A 12102-nucleotide genomic window follows, 5' to 3' on the forward strand; every position below is an offset into this window, starting at 1 on the left:
ACGAAAACCCGCTGACACCTGGGACTGGAACAACTGATTAGCAAACTGTGGTTTGCCCTTTTAGCTTTATCAGATATGAAACCAGCTTGTGCTTGCATTGGGAACAAATAGTGGTTAACCAGAATGTTACTAGGACAGCTGCTTATGTCAATAGGTAAAATAGGTAAAATGCAAGGGAGCTTTGACCATATTTGTACAACGATGAACAGGGAAAGTGGGCTGGAAATTTGTTAATAAGGCGGACGTGGTAGGCTGTAAACGTTGCCTTCTCCTTCCTAGTGGGCGGGCGGAGGAGGGACTTTCGGCAGGAGGAGAGACTTTATAAACTGTGTTTTTCCAGAACCAGGTGTGCCTGTATTGGTCACCCACCCTTGCAATGGTGTTTTCCTTTCAATAAATTTTGCTACTTCATCAATTTCACCCAGAATTCCTTTTTAAAGAGTCCTGGGACTTTAAGTCTTAGGAACCAGTGTTTTAACTCTTACATGGAGTCAGCTAATTATGTTCTTCCTGCTTAGGTTTGTGCAAAAAGGCAATAATATACAACTAATTGTTAGAGGGGTTTTGTTTTCTTTACTCTGCATGCATTGAAAGCACATCTAATTGGTGCTGTGGAAAATCTAGAAGGTGAAAGCGATGAAAAAATATTGTTTCATTGATCTGAGGGTTCCTAGCTGCTGTTTTTACAGTTACATTTTAGTTTGTTTTTGTTCATTTTTTTTCTGGAATATGTGGGGGGGGGGGAGAGAAGCTCTCTGCAAACAATCCATTCTGGACAATGCTTTTATGATTCTGTCATATGATACTTCAAAAACTGGGAAAACAAAGCATTTATGCCTCCCCTACCAATCATTTACCTCGTCCCACGTTAGCGTTCCTAAAAGTCATATAGCAGTAGAACAAAATGGCTTTGTCTCTTTTGATTTGGCAGTGTTATTTTCTAAAGTTAATCAGCTTTGACGGAAATCAGCTACAGTGTTCATATCTCCTTCGGTCTATGTCTAAAGTTGCTCTTACATTTAAGTGCCTTTGCAGCTGCAGCTGCATATACATTTGAGAGCCTCTTGAAGTCCACATGTGGTGAATTTTGCATGTTTCCTTAGGGAATGAGGCTGAGACTGTGGTGTCTTTAGGATATATGGTTTATTTACACCTATATGCAACCTGAGCCTACAATGGAGGTGTTCACAGCATCAATATCCCAAAAGGCTCCAGCTTTGTATTCAAACAGAAATCAAACATTGCTCCCAAACTTTGCTCTGACTCTCTCCCCAGCTTGCTGCTTTACTTCAAGGCCACATAAAGGTAAAGCGACCCCTGACCATTAGGTCCAGTTGTGACCGACTCTGGGGCTGCGGCACTCATCTCGCTTTATTGGCCGAGGGAGCCAGCGTACAGCTTCCGGGTCATGTGGCCAGCATGACTAAGCAGCTTCTGGTGAACCAGAGCAGCGCACGGAAACACCAGAGCGGTACCTATTTATCTACTTGCACTTTGATGCGCTTTCAAACTGCTAGGTTGGCAGGAGCAGGGACTGTGCAACGGGAGCTCACCCTGGTGGGGGGATTCGAACCGCCGACCTTCTGATCAGCAGTCCTAGGCTCCGTGGTTTAACCCACAGTGCCCCCCGCATCCCTCCAGGCCACATAGAGCCCCTTAATCTTCCTTAATAGCTCACCACCCAGGCTATCGCCTCACTGGGAGGCTAGCCTGGCTATTCCAAGAATTAAAAGCATTGATTAAATTTTAACAGTTGCTGGATCCAGAGATTACAGGGGTCTGGAACACAGCCTAACACCCCAAACAGATAACATTATTTTAGAACACAAGTAGCTTGTCCTAGTTTAAGTCTGAACAATCCCTCAACTAATCTCCAATGAAAAGGTGGGTTTTCTCTTACCTCCTCCATAAGTTTGGCACAAGTATGGAAAACGCCACACATTTCCAAGACCCACAACAAATCCAGCACAGCTTAAAAGGTACTGGAATTTACTATCCCACTTGGGCCTTATGTACTCTTCATCGCTGCCTTCAGATTCATCAGTTTCCATCTCTACTTTATACTCTTCAACGCCGCCTTCAGGTTCATCAGTTGCCATCTTTGCAACCTCTTTTTTTCCCTTTCAGCACAAATTTCTCCAATATTAGCAGCTGCCAGGCAACTGAACCTCCTCACTGAACCAAGTAAGTAGCGGGGGGGGGGGGGAGCAGCAGCAGAGGTATTCTGAACAATGGATGGAACTTCCATCTGCGACATCACACCAAAGAATCCAGATATAACAACCTAGCAACCTACAGCCACACAAATTACAGAGTTGAGATGAGGCACTGAGGTTAACAGAAAAAATCTTACTACTTCGAAGAAAGAAATAATTTAACCCTTTCAGTCCAAACTCTAAATTGTATTACCTTTCCCAAAGGTTCCCTCTTCCCCTAGCATAGGAAAAAGGCCACAACGTTTGGTAAGTTAAAAAATGGTTTACTTACACACTCAAGTCAGGTTCATGTGTTTCATAAAAGGGTGCTCAGGCAGTAATATTCACCTTAGTTACAAAGCTGTGAAAGGTCCTAAATTATTGGTAGATGAACTCAAGAATGGATGCTGAGAGCCATGCAGTTGAGCTGGAGCAACCAACTCAAACCTCTTCACATGCTGAGCTTCTCAAGTAAAGTGGAGAACAAAGGCTTGATTACTAGTTCCTTCCAAGGTGAGGGGAAGTAGATAGTTAAGCCTGTAAGGACAGCATACTCTATGGTATTAACCCCTTCATGCATTTATTAGAAACCTAAGCATGTTGGTTGACCAACATGATTTCCCATTGGGACAGTCATGTCCAAAGTCTGGCCCACAGGCCAATTGCGACCCGAGTTCTGGTTTAATACAGCCCCTCAGGTAATTTGGCAAAAGTTCTTAATATGATAATATGACAGCAACAATCGCAGGTAACAAGGGCTCTCAAAGTGGGATCAGGTATTAAACAGGGTTGTGTTATTGCCCCAACTCTATTCATTATTTCCATTGCCATGATCCTACACTTTGTTGAAGGGAAACTCCACTCCGGAGTAGAAATCATATATCAAACAGATGGAAAGCTCTTTAATCTGAGCAGGCTAAAAGCAAAGAGTAGGTTTACCACAACTTCCATCACAGAGCTTCAGTATGCTGATGACAACTTACCGTATTTTTCGCCCTATAGGACGCACTTTTTCCCCTCCAAAAATGAAGGGGAAATCTGTGTGCGTCCTATGGGGCGAATGCAGGCTTTCGCTGAAGCGTGGAGAGCGAGAGGGGTCGGCCATCCCCAGTGCCATCGTGGAGGGGGGTGACAAATTATCAAGGAACAAGTTCCCGCAGGGCTCCCTAGGCTGCGGATAGCAGCCTGCTGCCCGGAGTGCGGGGCGCGCTGAAGCAGAGCGCCCCGCGCTTCGGGCAGATATCCGCGGCTGGGGGGGGGAAATAAAAATTTTCCCCTTTATTCCCCCCCCCAAAAAAAACCCTAGGTGCGTCCTATAGGGCGAAAAATACGGTGGTGTGCGCACGCTCAGAGGATGACCTCCAATCCATCCTAAAAATCTTCGCAGAAGCTTATGAAAAGCTTGGCCTATCAACATCCAAAAAACCAAAATGGATTGGGCAATCAAAGGCATGCTGAGCGCAACATGAGTGAAGAGAAACCCATAAAATAACTCGGGGTGTGCTTCTTTGAACATGTGTACTTACATATTTGGGATCCCAGACAATGTATAGTTATTCTTCTCTCACTTTCGCCACAAAGTAAACAAAGAAGATAACCAACATGATAAGAGGACTGATAAATCTCCAGGTGGCCTGCCAGAACATATTGGGTTTGTGTCCAATCATGAACTTAATATCATCATTAAATTTGATAATAAAGAGAAATGAAGTTTAGAGAAACCAAGCTGCTTTGGACAGATTAAGGGCCAACTCACACATGCATATTCATTACTTGGTAACTGTCATAAGGAAAGAGGCACAGCTGTCAACCTTCCCTTTTTTTGCAGGAAATTCCCTTATTCCAGTGCCGTCTCCCGCTGCTTCCCGCTGCTATCCTGGATTGTTAGATATCCCGTAGACTGTCTCCGGGACAGGTGAGGCTACTGATCCCTTATTTTCAAATCCGAAAGTTGACAGCTATGCTTCTGATCCCTTATTTTCGAGGCTGCTGATCCCTTATTTTCAAATCTGAAAGTTGACAGCTATGGAAAGAGGGCATTACAGATATGGCAGAACCGACAGAACTTCCATATCTGTTTGCATTGCCTAAAACATTAAACCTTGCACAGGGGCATAGGAAGGTGGGGGTTGGCCATCCCCAGTGCCATCGTGGAGGGGGGTGACAAATTATCAAGGAACAATTACTGTGGGACCTCAGGTTAAGAACTTAATTCGTTCTGGAGGTCTGTTCTTAACCTGAAGCACCACTTTAGCTAATGGGGCCTCCTGCTGCCGCTGCGCCGCCGCTATACGATTTCTGTTCTCATCCTGAAGCAAAGTTCTTAACCTGAGGTAATAATTTCTGGGTTAGCGGAGTCTGTAACCCGAAGCGTATGTAACCCAAAGCATATGCAACCTGAAGCGTATGTAACCTGAGGTACCACTGTACTGCCCTACTAGGGCGGTTCATAAAAACCTTTTTAAAAAAAATGCCTGTTCCAAAGGTCTTATCTTACTACACTGGGGAATATATAGCTATATATGAAATTTCATGCTTATCAGTTAATAACTTGACCCTCCTCCACGAAAATAGCTGTTTACTTGGCCGTTTTCCTATGTCATGAAGGCTGAAATTTCAATTCAGTGTAGGGTCAAGATATTAACTGATATGCATGAAATTTCAGATATAGTTATATAATCCCTAGTGTTTTAAGATAAGACCTTTGGAGCAGGCATTAAAAAAATTTTTTTAATGAACCGCCCTACTGCCCTACCTTCTGCTGTGCTTCCCAGGTCCTGGAAAGTCGGCCTATGTGAAGAAAATGAGACTAGGCCAGTAGATTAGGCCTTGCCCTGCCTTCGCCCCACCCTCTGCCCACAGCTGATTGGCCAGCTGGGTTGGGGGCGGGGCAAAGGCAAGGCAAGGCCGAATCTACTCGGCCTAGTCTTATTTTCTTCACATACAGATAGGTAGCCGTGTTGGTCTGCCATAGTCAAAACAAAAAAAAAAAATTTCTTCCAGTAGCACCTTAAAGACCAACTAAGTTAGTTCTTGGTATGAGCTTTCGTGTGCATGCGCACTTCTTCAGATATCTGAAGCTCATACCAAGAACTCATACCAAGAACTAACTTAGTTGGTCTTTAAGGTGCTACTGGAAGAAATTTTTTTTGTTTTTGTTTTTTCTTCACATAGGCCGACTTTCTGGGCTGCTGAGGCCTGCTAAGGCCGCTGCCTGTCCTTCGGGCCCCAATTTCCCCACCAGAAAGCCTCTGCTGCCCCCGAAAGTGGAGTGTGCGGGACAATGGCAGTGCTGGCATCCCGTTTTGCCCACGCGTGGCGCCGGGAGGAGCAGCTCAGTGCCACCCTGGGTGCTCGGCAGGCCGGCCTCCCCTTTGCCCCCAGTCTCCCCTACATCCCCTAGCATCAGCTAGGACACCCCCTCACTCAGCCACACACCCCAGTCTGCCCTACATGAAGCTAGGACACCCCCTCACTCAGCCACACACCCCAGTCGTCCCTGCATGAAGCTAGGACACACACCCCTCAGTCAAACACCCCAGTCTCCCCTACATGATGCTAGGACACCCCCTCTCTCAGTCAAACACCCCAGTCTGCCCTACATGAAGCTAGGACAACCCCTCACTCAGCCACACACTCCAGTCGTCCCTGCATGAAGCTAGGACACACACCCCTCAGTCAAACACCCCAGTCTCCCCTACATGATGCTAGGACACCCCCTCTCTCAGCCACACACCCCAGTCGTCCCTGCATGAAGCTAGGACACCCCCTCACTCAGCCACACACCCCAGTCCCTGCATGAAGCTAGGACACCCCCTCACTCAACCACACATCCCAGTCGTCCCTGCATGAAGCCAGGACACCCCCTCACTCAACCACACATCCCAGTCTCCCCTGCATGAAGCTAGGACACCCCCTCCCTCAACCACACATCCCAGTCGTCCCTGCATGAAGCTAGGATACCCCCCCTCAGTCAAACACCCCAGTCTCCCCTACATGAAGCCAGGACACCCCCTCACTCAGCCACACATCCCAGTCCCTGCATGAAGCTAGGACACCCCCTCACTCAGCCACACACCCCAGTCTCCCCTGCATGAAGCCAGGACACCCCCTCCCTCAACCACACATCCCAGTCGTCCCTGCATGAAGCTAGGATACCCCCCCTCAGTCAAACACCCCAGTCTCCCCTACATGAAGCCAGGACACCCCCCTCACTCAGCCACACATCCCAGTCCCTGCATGAAGCTAGGACACCCCCTCACTCAGCCACACACCCCAGTCTCCCCTGCATGAAGCCAGGACACCCCCTCCCTCAACCACACATCCCAGTCGTCCCTGCATGAAGCTAGGATACCCCCCCTCAGTCAAACACCCCAGTCTCCCCTACATGAAGCCAGGACACCCCCCTCACTCAGCCACACATCCCAGTCCCTGCATGAAGCTAGGACACCCCCTCACTCAGCCACACACCCCAGTCTCCCCTGCATGAAGCCAGGACACCCCCTCCCTCAACCACACATCCCAGTCGTCCCTGCATGAAGCTAGGACACCCCCTCTCTCAGCCACACACCCGTCTCCCCTCCATGAAGCCAGGACACCCCCTCTCTCAGCCACACACCCCAGTCTTCCCTACATGATGCTAGGACACCCCCTCACTCAGCCACACACCCAAGTCTCCCCTGCATGATGCTAGGACACACACCCCTCAGTCAAACACCCCAGTCTCCCCTGCATGAAGCTAGGACACCCCCTCTCTCAGCCAGACACCCGTCTCCCCTACATGATGCTAGGACACCCCCTCACTCAGCCACACACCCCAGTCTCCCCTCCATGAAGCTAGGACACCCCCTCTCTCAGCCACACACCCCAGTCTCCCCTACATGATGCTAGGACACCCCCTCACTCAGCCACACACCCCAGTCTCCCCTGCATGATGCTAGGACACCCCCTCTCTCAGCCACACACCCCAGTCTCCCCTACATGAAGCTAGGACACCCCCTCACTCAGCCACACACCCCAGTCTCCCCTGCATGATGCTAGGACACCCCCTCTCTCAGCCACACACCCCAGTCTGCCCTGCATGAAGCTAGGACACCCCCTCTCTCAGCCACACACCCCAGTCTCCCCTACATGAAGCTAGGACACCCCCTCTCTCAGCCACACACCCCAGTCGTCCCTGCATGAAGCCAGGACACCCCCTCCCTCAACCACACATCCCAGTCGTCCCTGCATGAAGCTAGGATACCCCCCCTCAGTCAAACACCCCCGTCTCCCCTACATGAAGCCAGGACACCCCCTCACTCAGCCACACACCCCAGTCTCCCCTGCATGAAGCTAGGACACCCCCCTCACTCAGCCACACACTCCAGTCTCCCCTGCATGAACCTAGAACACCCCCTCCCTCAACCACACATCCCAGTCGTCCCTGCATGAAGCTAGGATACCCCCCTCAGTCAAACACCCCAGTCTCCCCTACACGAAGCCAGGACACCCCCTCACTCAGCCACACACCCCAGTTTCGCCTGCATGAAGCTAGGACACACACCCCTCAGTCAAACACCCCAGTCTCCCCTACATGATGCTAGGACACCCCCTCACTCAGCCACACACCCCAGTCTCCCCTGCATGAAGCTAGGACACCCCCCTCACTCAGCCACACACTCCAGTCTCCCCTGCATGAACCTAGAACACCCCCTCCCGCAACCACACATCCCAGTCTGCCCTGCATGAAGCTAGGATATCCCCCCTCAGTCAAACACCCCCGTCTCCCCTACATGAAGCCAGGACACCCCCCTCACTCAGCCACACACCCCAGTCTCCCCTGCATGAAGCTAGGACACCCCCTCCCTCAACCACACATCCCAGTCGTCCCTGCATGAAGCTAGGACACACACCCCTCAGTCAAACACCCCAGTCTCCCCTACATGATGCTAGGACACCCCCTCTCTCAGTCAAACACCCCAGTCTGCCCTGCATGAAGCTAGGACACACACCCCTCAGTCAAACACCCCAGTCTCCCCTACATGATGCTAGGACACCCCCTCACTCAGCCACACACCCCAGTCTCCCCTGCATGAAGCTAGGACACCCCCCTCACTCAGCCACACACCCCAGTCTCCCCTGCATGAAGCTAGGACACCCCCCTCACTCAGCCACACACTCCAGTCTCCCCTGCATGAACCTAGAACACCCCCTCCCTCAACCACACATCCCAGTCGTCCCTGCATGAAGCTAGGACACACACCCCTCAGTCAAACACCCCAGTCTCCCCTGCATGAAGCTAGGACACCCCCTCACTCAGCCACACACCCCAGTCGTCCCTGCATGAAGCTAGGACACCCCCTCCCTCAACCACACATCCCAGTCGTCCCTGCATGAAGCTAGGATACCCCCCCTCAGTCAAACACCCCCGTCTCCCCTACATGAAGCCAGGACACCCCCTCACTCAGCCACACATCCCAGTCTCCCCTACATGATGCTAGGACACCCCCTCACTCAGCCACACACCCCAGTCTGCCCTGCATGAAGCTAGGACACCCCCTCACTCAGCCACACACCCCAGTCTGCCCTGCATGAAGCTAGGACACACACCCCTCAGTCAAACACCCCAGTCTCCCCTGCATGAAGCTAGGACACCCCCCTCACTCAGCCACACACTCCAGTCTCCCCTGCATGAACCTAGAACACCCCCTCCCTCAACCACACATCCCAGTCGTCCCTGCATGAAGCTAGGATATCCCCCCTCAGTCAAACACCCCCGTCTCCCCTACATGAAGCCAGGACACACACCCCTCAGCCACACACCCCAGTCTCCCCTGCATGAAGCCAGGACACCCCCTCACTCAGAGTGGATGGGAAAACCCAATGTAAAACCATCTTTGCAGGCAAAAAAATAAATCAATGGGGGGGGGGGGTGACAAGAAATTTTCTGCACCGGGTACCACCTGACCTTCCTATGCCTCTGAGCTTGCGATGTAATTGCCTCTCACATTCAGAAGCTGGTTATCAAGTGCAGACCAACCAAGTGATGCACATGCACACATAACTGAGCCATAGGTCAAAACCAGCTTTAACAGCATGATTTCAAGACTCAGGAGCACTTTCCAGGGTCTGAAAACACGTGCCATCGCGACAAGAGATGTTGACATGCATAAACGTCAAGAGATAGATGTATGTATTGCCATACAGGCAATAAGAGGAGCCTTGTGTGTTATATATGGGTTGTAGGGAACGAAATACCCCAGTTCTTCTCCCTTGCGCCATAGTTGTCTCTTCATTCGGCACTGACAGCTACGCCAGCCAGCTGCCACCATTGTGTTTCACAAGTATCACTGCTGGTGCAAAGCGCCCCTTCTGCTCACTAGATGGGCAAAGTGCTGTTGGCAGGAAGCCCAGCAACAGCAGTCAGCAGAAAGCCCCCAAATGGAGGGAAGGCCAACCTGGTCCCTTGCGTGTTACGTGATAGCACCAGGCCTGATGTGAGCCCAATTGCTGCACCCAACTGGTACAGAGATTACCCTGACTGCCCTCCTTCCAGAAAACCCTGCCTTGGGTTTGGCTTGCCCCCTCAGTATGCAAAGGAGTCTTCTGCCACAAGCAAAGTGCAGTCATGCTAATGAGTCACATTTAAGTGACTCTAATACCTGTGTTCAAAATTACTGTTTGGAATATGGTAAATAGCACCTGGTATTTATAAAGAACTTGTCAGAGCTGCAAAACATTTTGCATGCATTATATTTGTAATCCTTAAAACAGTCCAGTAAACTGGGCTTATAAATCATTTAGAGATTTTATTACAATCAAGCAGTATATAATTTTTGTTAGACAAACACAATTATTTCCCTTGTACTTTTGAGGGGCATAGTTCTTGCAATAAAAGCTAATCTGTTACATGTATTTGTGATTCTCGAGGGCATTGAACTATTTTTAAAGAGCCTTATTGCGGATTTGAGCCATATAATTCCTTTTTATATATATTAGAGATGGGCAAGTTTATGGTCAAACTATGAAACTTTCTCCCCCAGGAGGCAGTGATGGTCTCCAAGTTGGTTGGCTTTAAAAGAGGATTAGACAAATTCATGGGGGAGGAAATGGGTACTAGCCATTATGACTATTCTCCCTTCACTGTGGGAGGCAGCACTGGTTCCAAATACTGGAAATGACAGGAGGGGGGGTGCTTGAAGCAGCTAGGAAGCCTGCTCCCCATCACGTGCAGTTTCAAAATGTCCTTGGGAGTGCAGGGATGGGGTGGGCCAATGTTCCATGCAGCCCAGAGGCATTGCATTGGCAAAAAATGGCCGCCCTCATTTTAAAAGACAGCCTGTGGACCACCCAATAACCCTGTTTGGAATGATTTGTCTATCGGAGCAGCGATTGGTTGATTTTAGCATTCATCTTTTCAGGTGAAATACGGTTGCTCTGGCAAATTCAGGAGCTTCTGTACAGCTCCTGAAGGAAGTGACAGAACCATCACTATATGAAGATTTCAAAGCCATTCTGGACTGATAGATGCGGTCCTATTGTAGGTAAACTGTTTTATTTTTCCTTTAAAAAAGAAAAAGAAATAAATAGCTAAGTCAACCTCCTGTAGGAGGAAAAATGTAGTAATTTGGTGCCTGAGAGAACGCTTAGTGCCATGAATAAAGGTAAAGGTAACGGGACCCATGACCATTAGGTCCAGTCGTGGCCGACTCTGAGGTTGCGGAGCTCATCTCGCTTTACTGGCCGAGGGAGCCGGCGTACAGCTTCTGGGTCATGTGGCCAGCATGACTAAGCCACTTCTGGTGAACCAGAGCAGTGCACGGAAACACCGTTTACCTTCCCACTGGAGCGGTACCTATTTATCTACTTGCACTTTGACGTGCTTTCGAACTGCTCTGTTGGCAGGAGCAGGGACCGAGCAACGGGAGCTCACTCCGTTACGGGGATTTGAACCACCGACCTTCTGACTGGCAAGTCCTAGGCTCTGTGGTTTAACCCACAGCGCCCCCCGCATCCCAGTGCCATGAATACATGAGCTCAAAGTGACGTTTTCAAAGTATTTTATCAGCAAAGTAAGTAATGGGATATGCTCCATTTTTATTTGTATTTTTTACTGTGTAAAAAATTCACCTACCCTAGAATTGTCAAGGGGAATTATATTTTTCTATAATCCAACAATGGTGAGATGCCTATTCTGGTATCTTGCCTACAAAGCGATCTAGGGCTGCAAGTTTCTGTGTTCTGTTCACTAAGCCTTGTTTGCGTAAATCACTTAGAAAAATGTGACCTCTGTTTTAAAAACTCAGTGGCACATTATTTTATGATTGTGGCTGTCAGAACCATGTGGTTTTCCTTAACCCTTGCTCGGTAATCCTCAGATCATTTGCATGTTTGAGACTATTACTGTATTGCACATGGCCTTTTAGCAAGAACAGTTGTATCTTTCTTGGTAATGGCCTATTCACTTGGTAAATCTGAATAATCTGTATGAAGGATGAATGGCATGGCTGAGTTCAGGTGGTTAGATATAAATAAAGTACTGATTCTGTCCAAACTAGTTTATGTTTCTACAAATAAATGGGATATTCTATTGGCTATAGGGTAAATCATCAGAAAAAAAGACTCAGATCTCCAATTTAGAAAATACAAATTGTGACTTAATGGATTGTGTATTCTAAATTCCAGTTATTATTTGTGTGTGTGTCTATGTGTGTGTGTGTGTTGTAAGGGTAGTGCCTCAAAAGATCCGTGGAATTACAGTGCTACCTCGGGTTAAGAACTTAATTCGTTCTGGAGGTTCGTTCTTAACCTGAAAAGGTTCTTAACCTGAGGTACCACTTTAGCTAATGGGGCCTCCCGCTGCCGCGGAGACGCCGCACGATTTCTGTTCCCATCCTGAAGCAAAGTTCTTAACCCAAAGTACTAT

At 48.9% G+C, this 12102-nt stretch overlaps 2 protein-coding genes across 6 annotated transcripts in view; one reads left to right on the forward strand and one right to left on the reverse strand.

Annotated features, from left to right (window-relative positions):
- The window catches only part of LOC310767558 (sodium-dependent neutral amino acid transporter B(0)AT3-like), a 31445-nt gene extending 29100 nt beyond the window's left edge, over positions 1-2345 (reverse strand). Inside the window, exon 1 of one of the 2 annotated variants that reach the window (XM_083624671.1) lies at positions 1901-2345. In XM_083624671.1, the coding sequence (XP_083480797.1) occupies positions 1901-2099 (199 nt within the window). In that variant the 5' untranslated portion in view covers positions 2100-2345. The remainder of the gene's footprint in view (positions 1-1900) is intronic. The other variant, XM_083624670.1, reaches the window with a different exon arrangement.
- The window catches only part of TERT (telomerase reverse transcriptase), a 101225-nt gene that overhangs the window by 61241 nt on the left and 27882 nt on the right, over positions 1-12102 (forward strand). The window lies entirely within an intron of this gene.

This window comes from Podarcis filfolensis (assembly GCF_964270895.1).
Source record: "Podarcis filfolensis genome assembly, chromosome: 7".
In the NCBI taxonomy this organism is placed as follows: domain Eukaryota; kingdom Metazoa; phylum Chordata; class Lepidosauria; order Squamata; family Lacertidae; genus Podarcis; species Podarcis filfolensis.